General features: G+C 41.8%; 1 protein-coding gene across 2 annotated transcripts in view; it reads left to right on the forward strand.

The window, feature by feature from the left end:
* The window catches only part of NDC1 (NDC1 transmembrane nucleoporin), an 89,024-nt gene extending 66,808 nt beyond the window's left edge, over positions 1–22,216 (forward strand). For both annotated transcript variants that reach the window (XM_033916939.1, XM_033916937.1), the window contains exons 13-18: positions 3,513–3,628; positions 9,203–9,253; positions 12,057–12,120; positions 13,791–13,891; positions 14,023–14,183; positions 21,704–22,216. In XM_033916939.1, the coding sequence (XP_033772830.1) occupies positions 3,513–3,628; positions 9,203–9,253; positions 12,057–12,120; positions 13,791–13,891; positions 14,023–14,183; positions 21,704–21,767 (557 nt within the window). In that variant the 3' untranslated portion in view covers positions 21,768–22,216. The remainder of the gene's footprint in view (positions 1–3,512; positions 3,629–9,202; positions 9,254–12,056; positions 12,121–13,790; positions 13,892–14,022; positions 14,184–21,703) is intronic.
* The last annotated feature ends 5,344 nt before the right edge of the window (positions 22,217–27,560 follow it).

Raw genomic sequence — 27,560 nt, forward strand, 5'->3', positions numbered from 1 at the left:
TTCACCTCCGACGTCAATTCTGATGTCGGAGAGGAAGTTCTGGGCCAGCGATGGCTTGGAGGGGGCAGGGGCAGAGTGAAAGACAGAAATAAAGAGGGGGCAGGGGGAGAGAGAAAGTAAGAGAGACAGAAAAAAAGGGGAGGGGGCAGAGAGAAATAAAGAAAGAAATATTGGATTTATAGAAGAAGGAAGTGCAACTAGATACTCATGAAATCACCAAACAAAAAGGTAGGGAAAATGATTTTATTTTCAATCAAAATGTGTCCGTTTTGATAATTTTTATCTGCTGTCTATATTTTGCACTGTGGCCCCCTTTTACTAAACCGCGATAGTGGTTTTTAGCGCAGGGAGCCTATGAGCATTGGGAGCTGCGAGGGGCATTCAGCGCAGCTCCCTGTGCTAAAAACCGCTATTGCAGTTTAGTAAAAGGGGAGGGGGTTTATTTGTCTATTTTTGTATAGTTGTTACTGAGGTGACATTGCATATTTTAAAGTCATCTGCCTTGACCTTTGAAAAAACCCCGAATACAAATGATAATTAACATTTTCTCTGCGTAGAGTGTGCTTTGTGTTTTTTAGAATTTTATTGTTGGTAGATCATTTTGATTTGCTCATTTTAAAAAGTAGCTCGCAAGCCAAAAAAGTGTGGGCACCCCTGTACTAGTGTCCAGAAAAATAAGCCCCACCCTACCCCCTAGAAAATGGCCCAATGCATTTCTGTTGGAGAAGAAGTTCCAGATTCTGCAGCATAGATGCTAAATTAAAGTGAAACGCAGCAGTTGTGAAATTGCTGCTTCAAAATCTTTCTCCTACTCTCCCAACGAACTAGAACTAGCCCTGCAACTGCCCCTACCCCCAAAACCTAGTAGCCCATAATTGCCTGAAACACTAAAATCACTCCCAAAACTACCCCCTACAGGTACAGCCCATGTATTGCACTTATTAGGCACACACATGGAGTATAAATAGGTCCTTTTCCCTTTTGAGGTAATTTTATTCCTTCTGATCTGTTTCACTTACTTTATTATTAATTGTATGATGAGAATGAATGATTGAATTATACAATTAGCATCTTAATTGCAGTATGTACTACCAACAAGTGGACAGGGTTAAATAAGGCATTGACAAACTGAACATATTTTGGGGTGGAGCCTGTGGGGTGTGGTCAGAGTTTGAGGTTATGCTTTGGGGAGGGTGCAACAGGAGAAGCAGCCTCCTGTCACTGGTGTCAGGGCTTCTGCTTTTTTTTTAATAGGACAGATGTTCTGCATGACTTAAACGCGCACCATCTGTCCCATTAAAAAAAAAAGCTGACAATTGCACCCCCCCCCTCGACCGTTCGCATGCACACTTGCCTGCCTGCTCCACTGAAAAAAATGGCAGAAGGGATGCCACTCCCTCCTTACACAACTCCTGCTGGTCCACCCGCTTTCCCCCCAAAAAACGACAGGGTTGCCCACTCCCTCCTGCCTCGGCATTTCCCCCCTCCCCTCCCCTCCCTGGTGTCCATACTTTGCGTTGGGAGCAGGAGGAACCACAAACACCTCCTGCTCCTGCTCTGCCCGGCCTGCCTTGGTTCCCCGGTGCATCATGTGATGCATGGGGATGGGCCTAGAGCCCTGATTGGCTCAGACGCCTCATGTTCCTCCCTTAGGAAGGAACCTAAGGAAGTCCCTGATTAGCCATCCCTCCTGCTGATTTTTTTTTGGGAAAGCGGGTGGGCCGGCGGGAGTTGTGGCAGGAGGGAATGCACATCCCTCCTGCCATTTTTGGATCGCTGCGTGTCAAGGTGTGTGTGTGTGTGCGTTTGTCAGGGAGGGGCGCAATTGTCAGGGTCATTGGGGGTGGGCCATTGCGAGTGGTGGGGGATTTTTTCCTTCTTTTTTTTTTTAATGGGCAGATATTTTGCGTGTGTAATACACACAAAATATCTGTGCCATGGGGAAAAAAAATGAAAAAAAACAACCCAGGCAGACCTGTCGGTAGCACAGTTACTGACAGGTCTACAGCAGTCGGGTTTAGGATCTTAAAACAGATGCAAAATAGCCAAGCAAATGTTAGTGAATCAATTGCTTGGCTATTTTGCATGGGATTTTACAAATTTGCATGGCTGGATCAGAAAATGGGCGATTGAGGGGAAAAACACGCGGTGTGCTGTTCTGTGAATCGGGTCAGTTAGCAGCGATCATCGCTAAACCTGTGAAACAGGTTTAGTGACAATCGCTGACTTTAATGAATCGGGGCCATAGAGATTATGGAATTGCACGTTTCAAACTGACCTCTTATCTCTTCTCTCCTGATCAGAATGACACATACACACAACCCCCACAAAGATAAACACGAAAAAGATACACATACCTGCAGAGGAGTTGGGAAAAATTCCATGACCCATGCTCTGCATGTTTCCTCCCTTCTCCCCCCACCAAATTTGTTATATTATACATTTTTTTTGAATACACAATGGATCACAATCAGCCTTCTGAAATTCTATAAGATGTTCCAGTGCTTTTATTCTACAGCTTGTCAAGGAGTGCACGCTGGTGACTTGGGACCAGAAATCCCAAGGGTTTAAGTTCTACTATATCCATCATTCTTAAAACCTGCCTGGTTTCTAGAAAAAAAAATTAAACATTGGTGGGTATGAGCTGAAAAGCAACACTATGCTGTCCCAAGAAAGGCTATCACAGATTTTATATTAAAATTCCTTGGGGTGTTGTTTGTTGTTTTTTTTTAACCCAGCTAGAATATTTTTATGCAACTCCCTCTCACACTTCTTTTTTTTTTAAGTTTAATATTTTTATTGATATTTGAAAAAATGAGGTAACAGTCAACAGATAACATTCAGGAAGATATCATCAAAATCAAAAATTGACAATCAGGTAGTGGATATTAAAAAAACGTAGCAGAGGTATTTAGAGATTACATATAAAAGAAAGATTACAATGTATGGTTGTTAAGAAAACAGTCAATGAGAGACCAAATGTAGTTCTTAGAGTTGAAAGATAGGGGTAAACATTTTTTTTTTAATCTTTATTAATTTTCCATTCAAAAACAGTGCTTTAAAAGTTGGAGTCAAGATAGCACTATATAGTAACAAATAAATATTACAATATATTTCATTCCCCCAACCCAATTCCAATGTAATTAGTTATTCATTTTAATCTTTTAATATAATAATCATTATAATCACACAAAAACTGTATTTCAGAACCTCAAAATATACCCTCCCCCCTCAGGATCCCACCCTCCCCTACCCCTGGATATGCAAGAAATATGTCCAGAAAAAGAAACTATAATGATTCTACAAAAGACATCAATGGGCCCATATTAATTTGAAATTCTTTGTATTTCCTGTCAAATCTGCATTCATTTTTTCATATTTGTAGATTAAACATAAACATTTTTCTGAGGCATATTATTCTAATCGTTTATACATACATACTGAATTCCATGTTGGCAACGTGTATGAGGTCATTTCTTCTCTTTAATAATGGCATTTGACCTTTTGTTAAGATCTGCAGGTGAAAGGTATTGAATGCAGCTCATACACCCCAGAACTAATCGTGAGCATTAAGAAGCCAGGACCGCCAAGTGCTGCTTTCATATGGCTCCAGCACAGACAAGAACAGGTGCTTAATTGTTCACAGCAGAATTTCTCCAGTGTCTAGCTGGACATTGTTTTTTATATAAAATAACCTTGGAATTTTTTGAATCTTGGCATTTCTAATGTAGGTAGTACAGCCAGTTGTGTTAATTAAAAGCTTATAGCATTCCCTTGACTGTCCCAGCTGTGAGAAGCCCAACAATTTGCCATAGTCTTGGTAGTAAATTTATGCCTTATGAATACTATAAGTTTTATAGCTTGAAAGTGAGATGTGCGTAAAAATGTTACTCCTGAGAGAATTGTGTGTCAAAAAAAATATAAAATAAAAACATTGCCACCAAAGGCCTCAAACATTCTGTGCAAAAATTTGGAAAACTCTGTGCATAGTGTGTTTCAATTCTGTGTTCTTTCTACACTTTTTGTTTAGCATTTCCCCATCTTAAAAGCCTGGCTCCTGCTCATGCCAGACCTGACCTCCTCTCCGCCCCCCCCCGAACAAGTTTGCTTAGGCTGCCCCACTTCCCCAGTAGTCTCCCAAAATAGCTTGAAACACTCTCCAACACGTCACAGCACGTCAAATGATGCACCTTCAAGGTTACTTGTCATCAACAGTTCATGTAGCTCCATTCTCAGACATCCTGTCCACTCAATGATCTCGAGCCTCGTACCTGTTATCCTAGAGACTACAAGTGACCTCATCACTTTGTCAATCCCTTCAGTGGTGGATACAACTGACCAGTCTCTCAAGAGGCCGCCTTTTCCACACTCTGCCTCATCAGAAGATATTAACAGATGCTTCCATGTTCACCTAGAGAGCCCACCTCGATGACATCCACACTCAAGGCAGCCGGAATCTCCATATCAATCTCAAGCTGCGAGCAATCTGCGGTGCTCTCCATGCCTTTCAGGATCCCCTTCTCAATCAAGACGGATATCTGAACAGATAACCAAGTAGCCATGTATTAAATGAACAATCAAAGAGGGACAGAATCTTGCCCCTGTTGTCAGGAAGCAATGCAAACCTGGTCCTGGGCAATTACCTACAACATATTCCTCAGAGGCGTCTACTTAGCAGGAAAACAAAACAGACAAGCTGAGCAGACTCCTACAATCTCACGAATGGTCTTTCATTCATTACATTAGATATTTTTCAATTGGGTAAACTCCGGAGATAGATCTCTTTGCTTCTCCTCACAATTGCTACCATGATCCTTATAGCACCTCGGTGGCCGCGACAACGATGGTTCCCTCTCCTTCATCAACTCAGTTTCCTATAACCCTTCCCACTTTGACTCTTTCCAACATCCAGGTAGCAGTGTCAGACAGGCAAGCTGACTCACTCACGCACGCACACAGTCATATAGCATTTTCTGCCATGCACAACAGCATAGAATTCCTCCAGAAATAAAATGCCTGCAACCAAATGTCCCCTGTCTTGATCTGGTGACAGGTGATACCTCTTAAAGTAAAACTATTTTACTGCCCACCTGTAGGGACAGATTCAGGGGACAGTATTGTGGGGGGTTTTTCCTTTCTTTTTTTGCCTTTTCTTTAAATGCAAAGTATAGAATTAGAAGTTTTGTGTAATGGATACAGTGTGGCCAGCAGCAGTACAAACAACCATGCTCTCTCCATCCTACACCCTGGTCTACCGCAGTCCCTTCCAGGAGTCCAAAGCTGTCCATGACCTCTACCGAGTCAGCCAGTTAGCATGTGAAATAGATGCAACGCCAGCTTTGCTTTGATCAAGAAAAAAGTGCAACATGATATCAATTACAAGATTTTATAGTTATATGGCATTAAACTAGGCAAAAGTTTCTTTCCTTTTAAAAAGAAACTGAGAAGTTTGACTCCTTTCTAACCTCTTAAACATCCTTTTTCTTTCCTTTTGAAGAGAACAAGGGGTGAGGATAAGAGAAGATATTATAAGGGGTAAAATGTGCTTTAATTACATTAAAAGCCTACTATCACTGGCTATATTGCTATGTGTTGATGTTTATATCCAGTATAGAAATCAATACACTTCCCAATATGTATATCACCTGGATTAAATGATAGTTTCAGTTCAATACATGTTTTTTTTAAGGACACCTCAGCCCCACCACTCCACCGCTGTAATGATTTGCTACTGTGGGAAGAATTATGTGGTGCTTCATCATTGGCTGTCCATTTTATTTGATTTTGTAACGTGCTTCAAAAGTGCTCAAAACATTTCTTCAAAAACTTTTATAATATATATCTTCAATTTTGTAAAAATATAAATATTTACTTATCTCAGCCAAACCTGGGAGTCAGACCCAACGTGTTTCGCACTACAAAAGTGCTGTCTCAAGGGTCTCCCTAAGAGATAAAGGAAGAGAGCTATTACTTCTGTATTTGTCCTAGCCTCTCCCCACCTAACTTAAAATATTATTTACTTATTTCAATCTTAAATAAACATTTCAAAAGAACTCACCGGGGCTGCCGCTGTCATCCGACTCCTATTTAGTTCTGTGAAAGATGGCGGCGGCGTCCCTCGGCACCATTTAAATATCCTGTCCAATAACAACATAGTCCTGCCCCCTGTGATGACGTCAGCCCGAAATTCAACCTATCAATGTCCCCCATTCCACTTCACTATTTAATCCCCGTGGCTCTACAGTATTAAGCATAAAAATATACCTTTGTTCTGTTTCATTAAGTTTTATTTGGTCTTTCCCACCCTCCAACCCCGTAACAACATCTATGACACGCCATCTCAAATCACCAATGGTATGTTTGTGTTTACGCCAGTGATCGACCAACGGAGCCTGCGCTATCTCATTGCTTATGCGCGACTTATGCTCTGTCAATCTCACCTTGATTTTCCTGTTCGTGCGACCAATGTAGACCAGATCGCACGGGCAAACTATTGTATAAATCACATCTTGTGAATTGCAATCTGTATCAAATCTTGCCCTAAGTATCGTCCGTCTCCCTGGGACTTTCCACGTGTCCCCTTGAAAAGTAGAGGGACACCACTGGCATTTCCCACAGGCATTATGGCACCCCCCTCTCTCTCTCGTCCTAACTCCATATCTCTGAAAATTACATCGTTGACCTAATGTAATACCCCGTGAATATGCTATCATGGGGAAATTTTCCAGCGGTTTATGAGCTTGAACAATGTACCAATATTTTCTCAATGAACCCTCCATCATCTTGGTAGCCTTAGAGAAAGGGAGAATACATGTGAGAAGATCTTTGTCTAATTTCTGGGAGCTTTTTGATTCTGTAAGGAGGAGTTCCCGTTGGGCATATCTTCCCCTCACATATGCTTGTTTAATTGATTTCTCCGGGTATCCCCTATCCCTTAGTCTATCAGCCAGTTTTTGAGCTTGTATTTTGTACTCGCCCACAGAAGAACAAACCCTCCGGATGTGAGGGGAAGATATGCCCAACGGGAACTCCTCCTTACAGAATCAAAAAGCTCCCAGAAATTAGACAAAGATCTTCTCACATGTATTCTCCCTTTCTCTAAGGCTACCAAGTTGATGGAGGGTTCATTAAGAAAATATTGGTACATTGTTCAAGCTCATAAACCGCTGGAAAATTTCCCCATGATAGCATATTCACGGGGTATTACATTAGGTCAACAATGTAATTTTCAGAGATATGGAGTTAGGACGAGAGAGAGAGGGGGTGCCATAATGCCTGTGGGAAATGCCAGTGGTGTCCCTCTACTTTTCAAGGGGACACGTGGAAAGTCCCAGGGAGACGGACGATACTTAGGGCAAGATTTGATACAGATTGCAATTCACAAGATGTGATTTATACAATAGTTTGCCCGTGCGATCTGGTCTACATTGGTCGCACGAACAGGAAAATCAAGGTGAGATTGACAGAGCATAAGTCGCGCATAAGCAATGAGATAGCGCAGGCTCCGTTGGTCGATCACTGGTGTAAACACAAACATACCATTGGTGATTTGAGATGGCGTGTCATAGATGTTGTTACGGGGTTGGAGGGTGGGAAAGACCAAATAAAACTTAATGAAACAGAACAAAGGTATATTTTTATGCTTGATACTGTAGACCCACGGGGATTAAATAGTGAAGTGGAATGGGGGACATTGATAGGTTGAATTTCGGGCTGACGTCATCACAGGGGGCAGGACTATGTTGTTATTGGACAGGATATTTAAATGGTGCCGAGGGATGCCGCCGCCATCTTTCACAGAACTAAATAGGAGTCGGATGACAGCGGCAGCCCCGGTGAGTTCTTTTGAAATGTTTATTTAAGATTGAAATAAGTAAATAATATTTTAAGTTAGGTGGGGAGAGGCTAGGACAAATACAGAAGTAATAGCTCTCTTCCTTTATCTCTTAGGGAGACCCTTGAGACAGCACTTTTGTAGTGCGAAACACGTTGGGTCTGACTCCCAGGTTTGGCTGAGATAAGTAAATATTTATATTTTTACAAAATTGAAGATATATATTATAAAAGTTTTTGAAGAAATGTTTTGAGCACTTTTGAAGCACGTTACAAAATCAAATAAAATGGACAGCCAATGATGAAGCACCACATAATTCTTCCCACAGTAGCAAATCATTACAGCGGTGGAGTGGTGGGGCTGAGGTGTCCTTAAAAAAAACATGTATTGAACTGAAACTATCATTTAATCCAGGTGATATACATATTGGGAAGTGTATTGATTACATTAAAAGCAGACTATGCACTGTCCTGTTTTGATATATATATATATATTTTTTTTTTTTGTTTGTTTTTTAATATAGTATTTTTTACCTTCTGACATACGAGTTCTGAAACTTGTCCTCTTAACGATTATGAAATGTTGTGTATTTGGCTAAATACTGTCTTGTCTGATAAGATCCTACCTTTAACCTGATTAAAATTGTATTCAAGGTGCCATGACATCATATTTTAGCCAAGTTTAGAGGAAGTGAAGTAAACAATATGGAAATGTGACCTACATACATAATTTATTTTACATAGAAATGTCTGCAGGTGCTTTTATTTGGGAAATTTTACCTGCAAAGACTTGCAGCATTGTAAGACTGTTGTGTATCAGTGAAGTGGTTTTCAAACCTGGTCCTGGAGGCAACCCTGCCGGTCAGGTTTTTCAGGAACACCACAATGAATATTAAGAATATAAGAATTGCCATACTGGGACAGACTGAAGATCCATCAAGTCTAGTATCCTGTTTCCAGCAGTGGCCAACCCAGGTCCCAAGCACCTATCTAGATCCCAAGTAGCAAAACAGACTTTATGCTGCTTATCTTAGGAATAAGCAGTGGATTTCCCCAAGCCATCTCAATAATGGCCTATGGACTTCTCTTTTAGGAAATTATCCAAACCTTTTTCCATGAGACAGATTTGCATGCACTGCATCCACCGCATATATATCTCTCTCATGAATATTCATTGTGTCTGTCCTGCAGACCTGACTGACTGGGAAGCCTCCAGGACCAGATTGGGAAACCACTGTATTAGTGGGCACAGGGACATCCGATTGTATGTTAAATTTATATTATGCTTTCAAGTGTTGACCTGCCAGCTTTGTCTTAGTTCTTAATGAATATTTTCTGTTTTCTCCCTTCTTTTGCCATCATTATTCAGATTAAAAATTTCTTGGCTAAGCGAGCCCTGATAATGTATTTGTTCAATAAGGTAAGAACAACAGGTGTATCTTGCTTACGTTTTTATAGCCATATGGAATTAAGAGAAAATAAACACTTACACTTCTCCCTCCATATTCGTGGGGATTAGGGGCAGAGCCAGCCCACGAATATTGAAAAATTGCGAATAACTTTTAGGGCCGACTCTAACCCACCCCCGCTTCCCTCCTGCTCCCAGACCTCTCCACATCTTACCTGGTAGTCTAGCGGTGAAGCGGGGCAGGAGCGCTCTTCCTACGCTACTGCCCTGTGCAGAGCCGTCAACAAAAATGGCTGCCATGAGACCATGGAAACGCATAGCTCCTGCCCCTCTTCACCGCTAGGCCACCAGGTGGTATAGTGTGGAGAGGTCTGGGAGGCGGGGGTGGGTGCTGGTTTAGAAACTCGTGAATGACCGAAGTTGCGAGTCTTAAACCCACAAATGGCGAGGGAGAATTGTATTTTCCATCATAAGCAGTTCTTTAGCTTTTCCCTAATGCGCAAGAAGCATCTCCTAGCATGCTGTCCTTTTGTCAACTCCTCAAGGGCTAAAGCCCCAGTAGAAGTGACAGGTTAGGAAGTTTTTAATTTCAGTCTTCTTTATTGAAAGCAATGCAAATTATACAAAAACAATGACGACAAGTTTTCCATAAAAAAAGGGAAAGGGGATGGGACATGATACGGTGTTCCCCCGCTCATTCACGAATCGCAGACTCGCTCATTCGCGGTCTGCTCTGACCGACTCTTCCTGCAGTAAAGTCAGGCTACACCAATCGGGAGCTGCGTGTCAAAGCAACTCCTGATTGGTGTAGCCCAACTTTACTACAGGAAGAATCAGTCGGAGCAGTCCACGAGTGATTTTCTTCACCTGCCGGCACTCCAGCTGCCCTCCCCTGCTTCCCCTGCGGGGGAGTACTGTATACCGTCTTTCTGTAGTTACAATCAAAGCAGTTTATATATTATTCAGTTTTGAACATAATTACACTTTCCCTACCCCTCCCAACCTTGCCATTACTACCCAAGCACAACTCTGTCTCCCCTATGTCTCTGTTTATGAAGGTTTCTAAATCTTCCCCGTGACCTTAACTCTTATAGCCAAGGGCGTGAAGTCACCTGACCTTGTGGTTAGGCCAAAACAGGACACACTGAGGGCCAGTCAAATCTGTTAAGGTATTCAGGTGAAATGTCTAGCTTTTGAGGAGAGCTTCTGAAGGCAGCTAGGACTCTGACCAGTGATTTGAAAATACATTTTTCCCCCACTTCAAAAGTATTTATACAATGTTATGAAATCAGTTACAAGGAGCCGAGACAATGAAGTCCTCAAGCGATAAGAACAGATATATGAACTGCCAGATGAACAAGCCTACACTACTGCTTGTCCTCCCCTCTATTTACCTCCAACATGCTTTTCAATCTGTGCCCTGCCATGCTCTCTGTATTTCTAGAGTCTCTGCCCCTAAACTATATATGCCCTTGCTCCACCTAATTCCCCTCTGTACACGATAACGTGTTAGCCTCACTTTGTACTTAGATCTTATGCTTAACAGAATTTGCGCATAGTTCCTTGATGATAAATTGTTAACCTTTAATATTGAACCTAGGTCCCCCCCCCCCCTGTTATTCTGTTAACCGCCCGGTTTTTCTGTTAGCTCGTTCTCAGAACCTGCGTTTGTTCTTCTGTCACTTGCTCTGAGCTTTCTGGGAGGGCAGGAGATAGATAGAAATAAATAAAATATAACATCTTCCAATCAAGATTTGTATTTTGTGTTTATTTATTTATACCCTGCCGTTCCCAAGTCGGGTCACATAAAGTACATACATAAACAGAATCACATACGTTACAACAGATAGAACATCAATAAAACATAATGATGATAATATAAAGCCTCCTAAAACTACAAAGAGGCTACCAGCGCCTCACATCAAAAAATGATAAATCAAGTCCTATATTTCATCTTACAGAAAAGGTGTTTCAAACTTGGTTGCTGTCGTAAATGTCCCGGTTGCTCAAGGCATCTTACATAATAGGTTTAAATACTTCAGCCTCACTGTTGCAGCACTAGGAACTGCATTCTACTGTATCTGTTGTTTGACCTGATTGACTGTAAACTGCTCTGATGTTTTTAATGAAGGGTGATATATAAAGCTATGTAATAAACATGGTTCATAGACAACCCCGCGAAAGACAAAGGCGCGCACCGACAACTGAGCGCAAGACGGAGGCGTGCGCCAAAGAAAATTACAGTTTTTAGGGGCTCCGACGGGGGGTTTTGTTGGGGAGCCCCCCCAGTTTACTTAATAGAGATCGCGCCGGCGTTGTGGGGGGTTTGGGGGGTTGTAACCCTCCAAATTTTACTGTAAACTTAACTTTTTCCCTAAAAACAGGGAAAAAGTGAAGTTTTCAGTAAAATGTGGGGGGGTTACAACCCCCCAAACCCACCACAACGCAGCGCGATCTCTATTAAATAAAGTGGGGGGGTTCCCCCCCATGCCCTCCCCCCGTCGGAGCCGTAAAAACAGTAATTTTGTGCGGCGCACGCCTCCACACTGCGCTCAATTGTCTGTGCGCGCCTTTTGACCTGACACCAATAAACATAAGTAGCCAAGAGGGCCAACCAGGAAGTGTGCTGTGGCTGCTCCTTCCCCCTAACTGTTCTCTTATGTATTCATAGCCTGTCTGGTTATATGAACAGATCCCTCCTTCTCCTGAGCCCCGGATTAGTTTAGCACTAGCTAAGTTACTTCTCACTATGTCACTTGTACTGTCACACGTGCTACTATATTTATGGGAAAACTTCTTGTGTTTTATCGAGTAGCATCCAGAGGCCTCAAGTCAAGCTGTTTTTGCTGATTCCCAAACTCATATATGGGCCCTGGAGGGTAAGTGTGATTGCTTTTAAGAAGCGACATCCCTGTTTCCCTCTCATTACTCCCCTTCCCCCTACCCTTCCTTTTATTTTTATTTATCATTGTAATTAAAACTTCCCTATCCCCCAAAGCCTCTCATTTCCAATCAGTCCTAATTTGTCATAGTTTTAGGTTTACCCTCTTTTTATTTTACCTCACCTAAATCAAAAACTATATTAGACCTTTCTAATTTTTAATATTGTAAACCACCCAGATACATGTGATGGTTGGTATATCAAGCCATGAATAAACTTGTAACTTGTAAATAACTACCTACTTAATACCCAACACTAATGTCCTCTTAATTAATGCAACAGCTGCATATGGAGTTTGACCTCAACGGCAGCTCTCATTCCACGGTTCGCCTTCCTCTTCATAGGTCATCCTTGATACTCCAACAGCATTTTTAAATCTTTCTTTATCTTTTTCTTTCTTTTTTTTAATATTATGTTTTTATTGTAAGATAGAAGTGGGGACATTAGATCATTTAATATTCTTTTGTCCCTGTATAAATGCTTTCTGGAAAATAATTTGGCCCCAAATTAATAATTTGTTAGAGAATCATGTTGGACTCTCATACGATACAATATTATTTGGAACAGCAATGAGAACTCAAAGTCCAATTTCTGCAAACAATAATAAACTTTTATTAATATTGACAGGGGTCGCCATACAGCAAATTACTCAAAACTGGAAAGATCACACTAAGTTAAATTTCACTTTTTGGTGGAATTCAATTTGTCATATATACAAAATGGAAAAAGTGATGGCGTTACAACAAGGGTATATTCATAAGTTTAATAAAATCTGGGGACCATTGGCTAATTTCTCTAATGATCAGATATCATAGCACATGGATAGAACATATAGGGGGGTTGGGGAGGGTAAATCATTGTAAGGGTAATTTGATATACAATTCTGTTAAAAGGGGTTTCTTTACTTTACAAAATAAGAATAATTGTTTGATATTTCAAGTGTTCGTTTAAAATTGTATGTATTACATATATTTCACTTGATGTAAGATTTAAAAAAGAATAAAGAATTTACAAAAAAAAAAAATATTATGTTTTTATCTAATATACTCTTAACAAATCAATTTATTTAGTTTAAATGTCAAAAGGATTCGCTGCCATCATGAACCATGTTTCGCCATTGTCTGCATCAGGATGTGGTCCTTTTGCAAAACATGATCCATGTTGGCAACGGGTCCTTTTGACATTTAAGATAAGTAAAATGATTTGGGGAAAACATCATACATGTGAATGTTGAGATACAACCATCAGACACAACTCCCACCCTCCCTCTTTCCACAGTACCCTATACAACAACAAAAGTCTTAATTATTCAAAATTCTACTACGCACCACTGGCATTAATGTGGACCAAAACGGTTTCCAAGCTTTTGGAAGTTGTTTCCTCTGTCTAGAGTCCAAATTAGAGCCAGCAAGTTTTTCATTATGTAACAATTGTATCATCAGTGATGCAGTATCGGCCGATCACCAAACACAAGGTCAAAATACTCTTCTTTGCCATCAACACAGTTCTTTGGGGAGCAGAAAAATTCCTGTTGGTTTATTAAACAGCAACAGTGGGTGTTTTACAAATTTTTTTGTGATTTTTATCATTTTCAATTTTTTTCTCCAGGCTTGTCTCATCTGGTAGCAGCATCTTTTAATGAAGACAGGTTTGGTGTTGTCCAGACCACACTGCCTTCTATCCTTTGTACCCTATTAACACTGCAGGAGGTGAGAATCCTGAGTTTTTATTTTCTGAAGGGATCTAGAAGAGAAAACTGGAAGGCATTCCCTAGTGTCTAATTTGCTCTATCTTTCAATTATTTGTATATAATATCTGTGTCTCTCCTGTCCTATTGCAGGCTGTGGAGAAGCATTTCAAACTTCCTCATGCCTCCAGCAAACCACCCAGAATATCAGGGAGTTTGGTAGACACTTCCTACAAAACATTGCGGTTTGCACTTAGAGCTTCCCTGAAAACAGCGATATACCGAATCACGACCATGTTTGGAGAGCATTTAAAGTAAGCCCTGCATACTTGTGTTGAATGCAATGACAGATAAAGGCGAGAGTTTTCTGAGTGGCAAAGTGCTCTCAGTGTAGTGCAGATTACTAATCAGTCTGATCACTTTGCTCTGTTTGTGTTTCATATGGTAAACATTAGGTTTTAGTGGCTAAAACAGAACCTGCTTAATGTGCTCATTAAAACCAAGATTCCACTGTAATTACTTTCCTTTTTATATGTTTTGCCATCCACAGGCTTCACAGTGATCATTAATTTTGTTCATGGATTCGACCTGAATTCTGTTTCACAGTTTTTCTAGCAAACTGTTACGTAGCTCTTTGACATTGTCCCCTGGAAGCCCAGAGCTTGTCCACTTTTATTGCCATTATACAAAGGTGGTTTTGCTTTTTATGACAATTTCTTCTTGTTTTGCTGGAAACATCAAGCCAGCCATACTTCTGGATCTGAAATGGGACAAACTTCATACGAACTGCCATAATAGGTAACATAGTAAATGGCGCAGATAAAGACCTGAACAGTCCATCCAGTCTGCCTTTTAGTTATGCATATTATAAATTCATGATTAAATTGTCTTTTTTCTTTGATATTTCTGAGCTATAGGCCATAAAATTCACCTGGTACTGTCCTAGGTCCAAACTACTGGAGTTGCCATCCAAGCTCGCTCCAGCCTAGCCAACCATCCCGTTATGTGCAGGATATCTACTGTAAAGTCTGGCCAGTAACGTACTCATGTACCAAGTTACTGGAGTTCCCATTGATGCCCTCCCCAGCCTGTCCTACACTGAATCACCATATATGGGACACAGACAATGCAAGTCAACCCAGTACCGGCCTTAGTTCTTTAATTTATATCATTCATTTTCTAATTAGAGATCCTCTGAGTTTATCCCAGGCCGTTTTATCGTTTTCTTCACTACTTCCAGGGATCCACCACCCTTTCTGTGAAAAAGAATTTCTTAATATTACTCCTAAGTCTTCCTCCTCGCAACCTCAATTTATGCCCTCCTAGTTCTACCATTTTTCCCTTCTCTGTCAAGACTCAAGGTGAACAAAGCCATGGGACCGGACAATCTGCACCCAAGAGTGCTCATAGAGCTATGCGATGTTTTGGCGGAACCGTTAGCCATGCTCTTCAATCTCTCCCTAAGTACGGGGAGAGTCCCCCTGGACTGGAAAACTGCCAATGTTGTTCCTCTGCACAAAAAGGGTTGCAGAGCGGAGGCTGCGAATTACAGACCAGTAAGTCTCACATCAATAGTGTGTAAACTCATGGAAACTCTACTTAAAGGGAAATTGGACACGATATTGGATGAGGAGAATCTGAGGGATCCCTGTCAACATGGATTCACTAGGGGCAGGTCATGCCAATCCAATCTTGTCAGCTTCTTTGACTGGGTGACAGGAAAGCTAGACTCGGGAGAGTCTCTGGACATTGTGTACTTGGATTTCAGTAAAGTGTTTGACAGTGTCCCACACCGTAGACTATTAAACAAGATAAAATCGATGGGGTTAGGTGAGAAACTAACGGCATGGGTCAATGATTGGCTGAGTGGAAGACTTCAGAGGGTGGTGGTCAATGGCACCCTCTCTAAGACATCGGAGGTGACTAGCGGAGTGCCGCAGGGCTCAGTCCTGGGACCACCCCTTTTTAACATATTCATAAGGGACTTGACCCGAGGGCTTCAGGGAAAAGTAGCGCTGTTTGCCGACGACGCCAAACTGTGTAATATAGTAGGTGAAAACGATCTCACGGATGGTATGGCGCAGGATCTGATCAAGTTGGAAAACTGGTCCTCAACATGGCAGCTGGGCTTCAACGCAAAGAAGTGTAAGGTGATGCATCTCGGCAGCAGAAATCCATGCAGAACATATACCTTGAATGGAGAAACACTAGCTACGACCTCAGAAGAACGGGACTTGGGAGTAATCATCAGTGCAGACATGAAGGCTGCCAAACAAGTAGAGAAGGCCTCATCCAAAGCAAGGCGGATGATGGGATGTATCAATAGAAGCTTCATCAGCCGTAAACCTGAAGTCATAATGCCACTATACAGAACCATGGTGAGATCTCATCTGGAGTACTGTGTGCAATTCTGGAGGCCACATTACCGTAAAGATGTACTTCGAGCTGAGTCGGTCCAGCGAATGGCCACTAGGATGGTCTCCAGACTCAAGGGTCTCTCATACGAGGAAAGACTGGGCAAGTTGCAGCTCTACTCTAGAGGAGCGCAGGGAGAGGGGTGACATGATTGAGACATTTAAGTACGTCACAGGTCGTGTCGAGGTGGAAAACGACATATTCTTTCCTAAGGGACCTTCAGTCACAAGGGGGCACCCGCTCAAACTCAGAGGAGGGAGATTTGGTGGTGACACCAGGAAGTATTTCTTTACAGAAAGGGTGGTGGATCACTGGAACAAACTACCGGTGCAGGTGATCAAGGCCACTAGCGTGCTCGACTTTAAGAATAAATGGGACATCCACGTGGGATCTCTACGTGGGTCGAGCAGCACTCTGACTTAATGGGGTGGGACAGTGCAGTGGGCAGACTTGATGGGCTATAGCCCTTTTCTGCCGTCATCTTTCTATGTTTCTATATTAATACCTTTCAAGTATTTAAATGTCTGTATCGTATCTCCCCTGTCCCTCCATGTATTTAGGTCTTCCACTCTCTTATACTACTTTTGGCGCAAACCCATTACCATTTTTGTCACTTTCCTCTGGACCGCTTCAAATCTTTTTATATCCTTCGCCAGATATGGCCTCCAAAACAAAACACAGTACTCCAAGAGTGGCCTCACCAAAGACCTATACAAGGCATCAACACCTTCCTTCTTTGGTTAGGGTAGCATCCTAGCTACTGCCTTATCACACTGCTTTGATGCCTTCAGATCACCCCAAGGTCCCTCTCCCCATCCGTGCATATCAGCCTCTGTCCCTCAGAATTCTGCCACCTAAATGCATCACTCTGTACTTCTTCGCATTGAATTTTAGTTGCCAGACATTAGACCATTCTTCTAACTTTTGCAGATCCTTTTTCATATTTTCCACTCCCTCAAGGGTGTCTACCCTGTTACAAATCTTGATATCATCCGCAAATAGGCTAACCTTGCCTTCTAACCCTTTGGCAATGTCGTTCACAAACATATTAATCCGAATCGGTCCTAGCACCAATCCTTGAGGCACTCCACGACTCGCCTTTCCCTTCTCCGAGGGAATTCTATTATCCACCACCCTCTGGCATCTGTCCATCAACCAGTTTCTAATCGGTTCACCATTTTGGGCCCTAACTTCAGCCCATGAAGTTTATTTAAGAGCCTTCTATGAAGAACTGTGTCAAAGGCTTTGCTGAAATCTAAGTAAATTGCATCTTGCACATGTCCTCGATCCAATTCTCTGGTCACCCAGTCAAAGAATTCAATCAGATTTGTTTGGTACAATTTACCATGGAACATAGAGGATATCGAATCAGAAAAAATTAAGGCCATTACTGGGCAGACTTGCGTGGTCTATATCTGTATATGGCCTCCTCTGAACCCTCTTGAGTAATGCCATATACTTCTTAAGGTACGGCTACCAATATTGGACGCAGTACTCCAGATGCGGACACACCATCACCCGATACAACGGCAGGATAACTTCTTTCGTTCTGGTAGTAATACCCTTCTTGATTATACCTAGTATTCTATTCGCTCTCTTAGCGGCCGCTGCGCACTGTGCCGTCGGCTTCATTGTCATGTCCACCATTACCCCCAAGTCCCTTTCTTGGGTACTCTCATTCAATAATATCCCTCCCATTGTATAGTTGTACCTCGGGTTTCTGCTTCCCACATGTAATACTTTATATGTCTCAACGTTGAACTTCATCTGCCATCTCGTCGCCCATTCCCCTAGTTTGTTTGCAATATGATGGTTCATACCTTCTTTCAGTCTCATAATTCAATTTTTTTGTCTTCCTCCTTTCACTAATATACCTGAAAAAAATTTTGTCTCCCTTTTTTATATTTCTAGTCATTTACTCTTCCATGTGCACTTTTGCCAGATGTATCTCTCGGCTTCTTTCAGTTTCATCTGATATTCCTTTCTGTTCTTCTGTTCTTGAGTTTTTTTTATATATTTCACAAATGCCAACTCTTTTGCCTTTATTTTTTCCACCACTAGTTTAGGGAACTGTATTTGTTTCCTTTTTCTCTTATTTATTTTCCTCACCTAAAGGTTACTAGTCCTTTTTATTGCTCCTTTCAACTTAGACCACTGCTTTTCCACTTCACCTATGTCCTCCCATCAAATCAGTTCTTTCTTCAAGTATTCCCCCATGCAGACTTGGGCTAGGAGGTTCAGTTTGTCATGGATTGGGAGGATAGCAAGTCCAATTCCATGCCATTTTTATCCCTAAATGAAGTCTCCCTGGTAGAGTCTGCTTCCGTGCAGGAGGGACCGGGCAAGAGGTGGTGGTGACCCTGGGTCATTTCCCCCACAGTATGCCAGCTGTTCAGGGCCTCTGCACTTTCAAGCAATATTTCCACCTCACTGCAAAAGTTGAAGCTGGAAGTCCTGCCAGCTTCCTCTTCTCAATGCTCCGTTATGAGCAGTTCTGTGGCACTGACAGCGTTTTTTTTCCTTGCATCCGGACATCACTGAGCAGGTCACTAATCACTGGGAGTTGCTAGAAGGATCCCTTTGAGTGTCTAAAACTATGACCAAGCTGTATCTGATGGTGCCAGATTTCTAGCAGCTGTTTGTTCAGCTGAAAGTGAATTTGCTGGTGGCGCAGGTTACTTAACAAACCTCCCTGTATAATGATTTGCTGATGACACAGGTCACTAAACGAACCTCCCAGTCTAGTGATGTTAAAGGATCCTTAGGACAGCAAAGTGGACTTGCTTTTCAGTGTCAATTTGAAGCTTTGGCCCTAGGGATTTGGCCGTGTCTTCCTTTGAAGCACGTGCTTGTCACATTTACCTGTCTCAGGCCTCAGACCTGACGACTGGCAGGAGAATGCCCACCCCTTCTTCCTCTCCTACCCCCTTGTACTTTATTTAGACAACCAGCAGGAGGGATGCCTACTCCCTCCTGCTGGCTGGCACACCTCTTCAAAATGGCGAGCCTTCCCCTTCTCAGTATATCCTGGGATGCACTGGGAGGGGCCTAAGACTCTGATTGGTTCAGATACCTAAGACCCCTCCTGCCAATTCTCATGGGGTTGTAGGGAGCGGTACAAGTGGCCAAGGCAGGAGGGAGAGGACATCCCTCCTGCAGATCTTCATGAGGGCTGAGGCAGGAGGGAGTTGGCATCCCTGAAGCCAGTTGTTTTTTTTTTTTTTAATTCGGGGGTCAGGGAGGGGGCTGTCGATATACAACATCTGTGCCCATAAAAAGTAAACCCCCAAACTACTCTTTGTGCCCCGAACAGGTGAGCAGCAGGAGGCTGCTTCGGGGCTTCCCCTGCTGGCTCTGCACATATGTCTGTCGCTTTCTCCAACGACTGATCAGTTGGTATTTATTTATTTTATTCTATTTGTTATCCACTTAAAAAGCCTAAGTGGCTTACAGTAAAACATACATAAAATTGACAAACTTCAAACTTACATATCAGTTTTTGACTCTACGATGAATGTCTGTAATCACAGTCCTAACATGTCCTGCCGTAATTCCTTAGAAAACATATCTTTGTATAATATTAACTTCAACTCATAAAGACTTGCATGAAAAAAATAAGTTTTCAATAGTTTTCTAAATTGCAGCATATCTTTGCACAGATTATTGATCCTGGAATAGTATTCCGTACTACAGGCCCAACAGCAGAGAATGCAGTTTTCGCGGTATGTCTGTATCTCACTTCCTGACTCTTCCTCACTTCTAACAATCCAAGACTTTCGGATCTTAATGACCTTTTCGATTTGTACCAACCCAGACATCCCTTCAGATAACTCATTTGCATGTGAAATTGTTTCAACATCGATCGCCGTTTTCAAATCGTACAATTTACCGGCACCACAGGATTTTAATGGCGATTTTATAACATTTGGCTCCTAATTTTTCTTTCTTTTGTACATTCATTTTGGTCATTAAACAGTGAGAGTCTAACTTTTGAAGAACCGTCTCCATTCTTACAGAACTGTTGCTAATAAAAGCTTTCCAATCACAAAACGTGTGTGGCTAATTTATGAATTAATGATGGTATGCCTTGTGGTTCTGAAAAAACAGGGGAATCAAATACACAAAATAAGGAGTGGAATTGTCCTAATGAGATTGGTGAAAACAAGTTGTTATGAAAATGTCCTTTTATTCATCCAGTGGTTTAAATGTCTTTATTCATCCAATAATTCAATGACTCGACATGTACATGTTTCGGCCAAACTGGCCTGCTTCAGGAGTCTGTCATACCCCTCAGTCCGTCCTCTTCTGTTCTTTTCTTTGCAGCAAGGTCACAGGCGAGCCCCTTTCATTGGCTTAGCCTCGAGTTGTTGGAGCCAATGAAAGGGCCTATGACATTGCTGTGAGGAAAAGAGTATTCCTGAACAATAGGGCATTTCCATCAAATGTCTCCATAAAGGACTAGATGCACTAAAGTCAGCGATCGTCGCTAAACCTGTTTTCACAGCTTTAGCGATGATCGCTTTTGCTGACCCAATGCACAAAACAGCCCACCACATGTTTTTCCCCTCGATCGCCCATTTTCCGATCTGGACATGCAAATTAGCTAAAACCCCATGCAAAGTGACCAAGCAATTGATGCACTAACATCGCTTGGCTATTCCAAAGAAATGGGGTTTTGGCAATCGGAAAAACCGACTGTCGGTAACTGTGGTGCAGGGGTGTTCTGTGTGGCAGGAGGCATCCCTCCTGCCTATTTTGGGGGGAGGAGATTGGTTCGGGGGGCATCAGCCGGGGGGGGGGGGGGACGGACATTTTTCTTTCTTTTTTTTTTTTTTTTTTTTTTTAAAATGTGACAGATTGTGCGTGTGTAAACACACAACATCTGTGCCATTAAAAATGAAAAAAGCCCTAACAGCAGTGACAGGAGGCTGCTTCCCCTGTCACTGCTGTTGAGGCTCTGCGCATGTGTACTGGGTGATTTGATCAGTCCATGCAAATCATTTGCATGCAAACTTGACGCTGCTCGAGAATTGGCCAACAGCGATCCACTCAGTATCTTTGGTGCATCTAGCCCAAAGTCCCCAACACTTTAGAGAGACCGTTTTATAAATCCAATGGAGTTTTTTTTCTGGAGTATAGTACCATTTATAGAGCATTTTAAATCCATTCTCAATCACTCTGCTGGAAAGGATTTCTTTAACAAATGTTGGAATATTGTCTTTCATTGTGGAAAGTCATAGGTTTGCTGCAAATCTTGCTCCCAAGCCTTTATATAAGATGTTATATGCAGGGACTGCCTGAGCAAAGTTTGGTAGTGATAGCTCCCGTATATGCCCCAGTGCACAGGGCCATTGTTCAGCTTGCATTCTTTTTTGCAAAATATTCTCGTGCTTACGATTCATTTTCTATTTCATTTCAGTGCAGTGCAAGTGTCGGTAGAACACCAGAAGAGGCTTCGACAGTTCCTAGAGTTCAAAGAGTAACTGCTTTTAAGTGCCATGAGCTGTGATCACATCACTGTAATTAGGAATGCACCAGAAGGTGATAGATGCACAGCGTGTCTTCCAGGACTCCCGTTGATCTGGCTGCTTCCTTATGGTTTTGTTCTGGCAGTCCTTCTCACAAAGTGTATTTTAATTCTGAAAGAAATCATGGCAAGATATTTCACAGTGGAGTTGTAGAACACAGAAAGACTTGTTGTCCCCTTCTATTTGATGATATTTATATTTTGTGTACAAAAAGCAACGTTTTTATAATCTTTTTAAAGGGTTTCATGTTTTTTCTTTTCCTTCGAGGGTGCATTCTGAAACGTCTCAAAACTATTTTAGGGAGAGGTGGAGGTGACAGAGGGTGGAAGGAAAGGGGTGACAGAATTAATGCAGAACCTTTTCTGTTCTCCTTTTCTGATAAAAGTTTTCATTGTTCACTGGCATCTTAAAGGTGTTTTTCTTTTAACTACAGACACTGTGCTCTCTTAAATACTGTATTAAAATATGAAAAGAAAATGCAACTGTCATCAAAACCTACAATGTGACCCTAAATAATGAAGGGGGGAGGGGTCCAGCCTGCCTGCCCAGAATACAGTGGGAAGTAGATCAAGGAAGAATATTTTTGTAAAAACAAAGTATTTACTGGCTACAAGGATATTCATTTAAAGTAACAATGTTAGCTAAAGCATTCTGCTATTTGTAAGGCACACAGTTTTTATGCATTGACACCTTGTGGCCAGAGAACCACACAAAAATTTAGCTCACCAGCAGTAATTTAAAAACTAGAACTACATTTTATTATATTTTTAAAGTTATAATTAGGTTTTATAATGAGTGGATGGACTTTAACATGCTCCAGCTAAAACACTTGTGCCTAGATTCACTAACAATAGCGACTCAATTGCTGTTGGCTGACTCTCTGGCCGATTTTCCAACAGCAATTGATTCACTATTAAGTTTGCATGCAAATCCACTGACTCAATCGCTCAGTGAACGATTGACACAATGCAGATCCCTAACAGTAGTCACTGCTGTTAGGGCTTCTGCTTTTTTATTTTTATGGGACAGATGCTATGTGTGCCATCTGTCCCATTAAAAAGCCTCTCCCTCCCACTAGCTTCTCTGAACCACTGTCCCCCCTAAACCCCCCAAAAATGGCAGGAGGAATGCCCCTCCCCCTCCACCCCAAGGAAAAAGGCAGAAGGAATGCCCACTCCCTCCTGCCACCGGAGGCCCCTCCCCTGTGACGGGAGCAGGAGGTACTGAAAACACCTGCTCCGGCTCTTCCATGTCGACACTGAGCCTTAGGTCCCTCCCTGGTGAATCATGTGATGCACAGGGAGGGGACTAAGTCTCTGATTGGCTCAGATGGCTTGGGCTCCTCCCTTGGGAGGGGCCTGAGGCATCTGAGCCAATCAGGGACTTCCTTAGGAAGGAGCCTAAGGAAGTCCCTGATTGGCCAAAATGTCACCATTGGTTCATGTTTAAGTGCAAAAATGTATAACATGATTCAAATTCAGTGTCTTTATAATGTATCTCTTCAGAATTAACTTTTTGAAATGTCTTTAAAACTATAGCAAAGATTTATTTTTCAAAAAATTCCCCCCTTGGCCTGATCATGTTACAGTATCTCTTGTTGAGAAGTAGGGAATTCACATAGATCAGTGTCCATTCATCTCTGACCTCTCGGGACCAAGATGCAGCTTTCTGGAAAGTTGCTTCAGCTGTGCTTTTACAAATAATTAAAAATATTTTCCATTCTGTTATTTTTTTTGTTTGTTTTCAGACTCTTGAGGTGATTAGCGTGTGGAGCTTTGAAAACTCCTTTTTCTATTAGGTAGTTGCACAAGTTTCATTTTATTTTAGTTAGATGAATCGCTTATTTAGTTTTACTAAGAGAGGTACAAAATTGATAAAAAAATATAAACATACATTTAGACATACAATTTAAAATTTAGAATAATGGGTTACACAAATAGACTTACAGACCGACTAGTACACAAGGTAAGAGGGAACAGAACTACAGTGTTTTAAAGTACAGAGGAGAACCATATATGGAAAAAAAAACAATAGGGAGGGAAGAGTGCAATCGAAGAAGGAAACTAACATAATTTAAAGATTAAAAGCATCTTTAAAAAGAAAACTTTATAAATTACTTTTAAAACGACTCAAGTCGTTTTCCCCTCTTAAATGCTGAGACATGGCGTTCCAAAGCTGTGGTGCCATCACTGAAAATATATCATGTCGTCGTGTTCCAATAACTTTCAAAGAGGGGACTACTATAAGCTTTTGATTAGTGGACCGGAGAGAGCGCTAAGTGCTATAAGGGATAAGTAATTTATCAATGAATTGAGGTTTATTAGTGGAAAGGGTTTTGAATACTAACAGTAAAATTGTTGACTTGCTGTGCTGATCCTTATTGAGAATACCAGGCAAACACACTGCATCTGAAACCTGAACAACTGTAGAGAACTTTTGAAAGTGATAGATGATAGAATCTTTTGGATCTCTAAAATGTGAAAATGTTTTGACTGGTAAAGGACCATTGGAAAAAGATGGAGCGAGCAACATCACTGAATCATAAACGGTAAGCTCCCCACCATCCCTCAAAAGTAGTATAATGTTTGCAAATCCCAGGGCTTTAACTGCACCAGAAAACAGGAAGTGGTAGAGATTGTGAGATACAAGACTGCCTAAATCAGTGGTCTCAAACCCGTGGCCCGCCAGGTTGTATTTTGAAGCCCTCGGTATGTTTATCATAATCCCAAAAGTGAAATAAAAGAGTTTCTTGATCATATGTCTCTTTAGCTATAAATGACAATATTATTATTACGACTTAGCCAAAAGGAAAGATTTATAAACTATAGAGTTTTACCTCATGCAAAATTGTCATTTCTTGAATAAGACATTCACTATTTTTTTCTGAGGCCCTCCAAGTACTGACAAATCCAAAATGTGGCCCTGCAAAGGGTTGGAGTTGGAGACCACTGACCTAAATAAGGTGCAAGAAGAGGCATCAAAAAGTGGCAGCCTGTGAGCTAGGAGATGAGGAGCTGCCAGGACACAGAGTTGTACTATATATTTTAAAAAAGAAATAGCCATACTGGGTCAAATCAGTGGTCCATCTAGTCCAGTAATCTGTTTCCTACAGTGCCAATCCAGGCCATAATTGCCTGGAAGAATCCCAACTAGTAGCAAGATTCCATGGCTTCTGCCGTGTCTATCTCAATACCAGATTATGGTATTTTCCTCCAGGAACTATTTGAGATTGGTAATTGGTTAGCATAACTGGGTTTAAAAAAAAGGTTTGGACAAGTTTCTGGTCTCTGTATCTCAAAAGAAGATATAGCGGAATTAGAAAACCTTCAAAGAAGGGCAGCCAAAATTACTAAAGAGATAGGACTCTTCAGCTTAGAGAAGAAATGGCTAAGGGGGGGTGGTGGCGGCAAGACAGAAGTCTACAAAATCCTGCGTGCAGTAAAATGGGTAACTATATAAATTGTTTACTCCAGTGTATCGCAAAGTGTGCTGCAAGAGACTGGTGAAGAGAGGCGCCAGCTGACTGCCTCCAGGATGTGTCTCTCGCGATGAGAGGCACATCCTGTAGGCCACAGGTGTCAAAGTCGGTCCTCGAGGGCCAGAATCCAGTCGGGTTTTCAGGATTTCCCCAATGAATCTGCATGAGATCTATTTGCATGCACTGCTTTCAGTGCATATTCATTGGGGAAATCCAGAAAACCCGACTGGATTCCGGCCCTCGAGGAGTGACTTTGACACCCCTGCTGTAGGCAGTCAGCCAGTGTCTGACCTCGCCGGTGCCTCCGCATCTCTCCTCTTGCATCACTACCCCTCCCCCACTGGCATAATAGCAAGCTCAGGGCCCTGTCTGGAGGGCCTCCACGTATGCACGGATTTTGATGTGATGACATCACGTGTGTGACATCATAGGGTCAGCATTCACGGCCCTGAGTTTAGTGTGCCACAGCTTCGAAAGGTTTGTAAGACACTAGTTTACTCTTTCAAAAAGTACAAAGCCTAGGGAATGCTCTGAAGTTACATGGTTATACTTTTTAAAGAAATATAAGACTTTTCAGTCATTGAAACTCTGAAACCTATTGCCAGAAGATGTAATAGAGCAAGTTTCAAGCATTACTTTCATTTTTTTTTGTTGTTGATTTCAATATCTTCATTTAAAACAAAAGTTATGGAGATGGAAGCATTACTTTTAATTCTTTTAAAAGACATGGGATGTTAAGTTGGCATTGGAAAAAATAAGTTAGAGCAGTGTATCGCAAACTGTGTGCCTCCTAAGATTTCTGGTGTGCTACACTGGCGAGGAGGAGAGTCGTCTGCGCTGGCTGACCGCTTACAGGATGTGCCTCTGGCAGCGAGAGGCACGTCCTGTAGGAAGTCAGCCAGCTCAGCTGACTCTCCTGGTTGGCATCTCTTCTGACAGCAACTCCCGGATGGCGGGGTGGCGGCAAGATGGGCCTCTGCATGCGCAGATGATGTGATGACATCACGCACGTGTGTGACATCATTGCATCAACATCCGGATGCCTTCCGGCAGGAGCACTACATTTAGTGTGCCGCCGGCCGGAAAAGTTTGCGAGACATTGAGTTAAGAGTATCGCTCATTGATCTATTAATAAGCATAAGGGGAAAAAAAGATACCAATTAGCGTGGCTGGATTAAAATACTGCTTCTGAGCACTAGGTGTCACTTGTTAAGAGCATTAATGAGTTTCACATTTCTGTGCTGGATTTTCAGAAGTACAGCATATTAAACAGGATTGTGAGCTGGCATAGCACAAAGCACTGGTTACATAGGCTGTAAGAATACATACTCTTCTGCTTTTAAAATCAAACATTTAAGCTCCGATTCGCAAGCATATGTGCCCTTTTCTCTAATTGTACTCCTTGCAGTGTTTCAGCCTGTGCATGTTTCAGTTTAGCTGGATTGTTTTGGTCCTACATATGTGCCTGTTTATATATATACTGTATATATATATATATATGCATTGCTTGATTTACTAAAATATGGCATGTTGGAATTTTTAATTACGCAAAAAATGATTTAAACTTCAGAAAACATGTTAAGAGCCAGAGCTTGTTCCATCTAAAGTCATCTGTTCTAGATGAATGCACTGTACATCCGGTCTAGTGGCTAATAGTTGTGGTTTTTAAGTAAATTCAGTCACAGAAATTCTACACTTTAGAGCCTCATCTCTCAAGATGAAATCACAGTTACGACAGACAGTTCAAAATGTGTAATCCCTTTGACAATTTTGGAAATCAGTTATTGATTCTTTATAAAGTTGTGGTGATATGATCAAAAAAATGTTCTGTTGGTAAATATGAATAATAGTAGTAGTGAGAACTGAACATTTTCAGTCCATCCAAAAGTCTGTCCACAATAATCTAGCTCAGTGATTCCCAACCCTGTCCTGGAGGAACACCAGGCCAATCGGGTTTTCAGGCTAGCCCTAATGAATATGCATGAGAGAGATTTGCATATGATGGAAGTGATAGGCATGCAAATTTGCTTCATGCATATTCATTAGGGCTAGCCTGAAAACCCAATTGGCCTGGTGTTCCTCCAGGACAGGGTTGGGAACCACTGATCTAGCTTGCTGCTAACCTTTAGATCCATTAGGGCAGTGGTTCCCAACCCTGTCCTGGAGGAACACCAGGCCAATCGGGTTTTCAGGCTAGCCCTAATGAATATGCATGAAGCAAATTTGCATGCCTATCACTTCCATCATATGCAAATCTCTCTCATGCATAT

Source organism: Geotrypetes seraphini, chromosome 12, assembly GCF_902459505.1.
Source record: "Geotrypetes seraphini chromosome 12, aGeoSer1.1, whole genome shotgun sequence".
Lineage (NCBI taxonomy): Eukaryota > Metazoa > Chordata > Amphibia > Gymnophiona > Dermophiidae > Geotrypetes > Geotrypetes seraphini.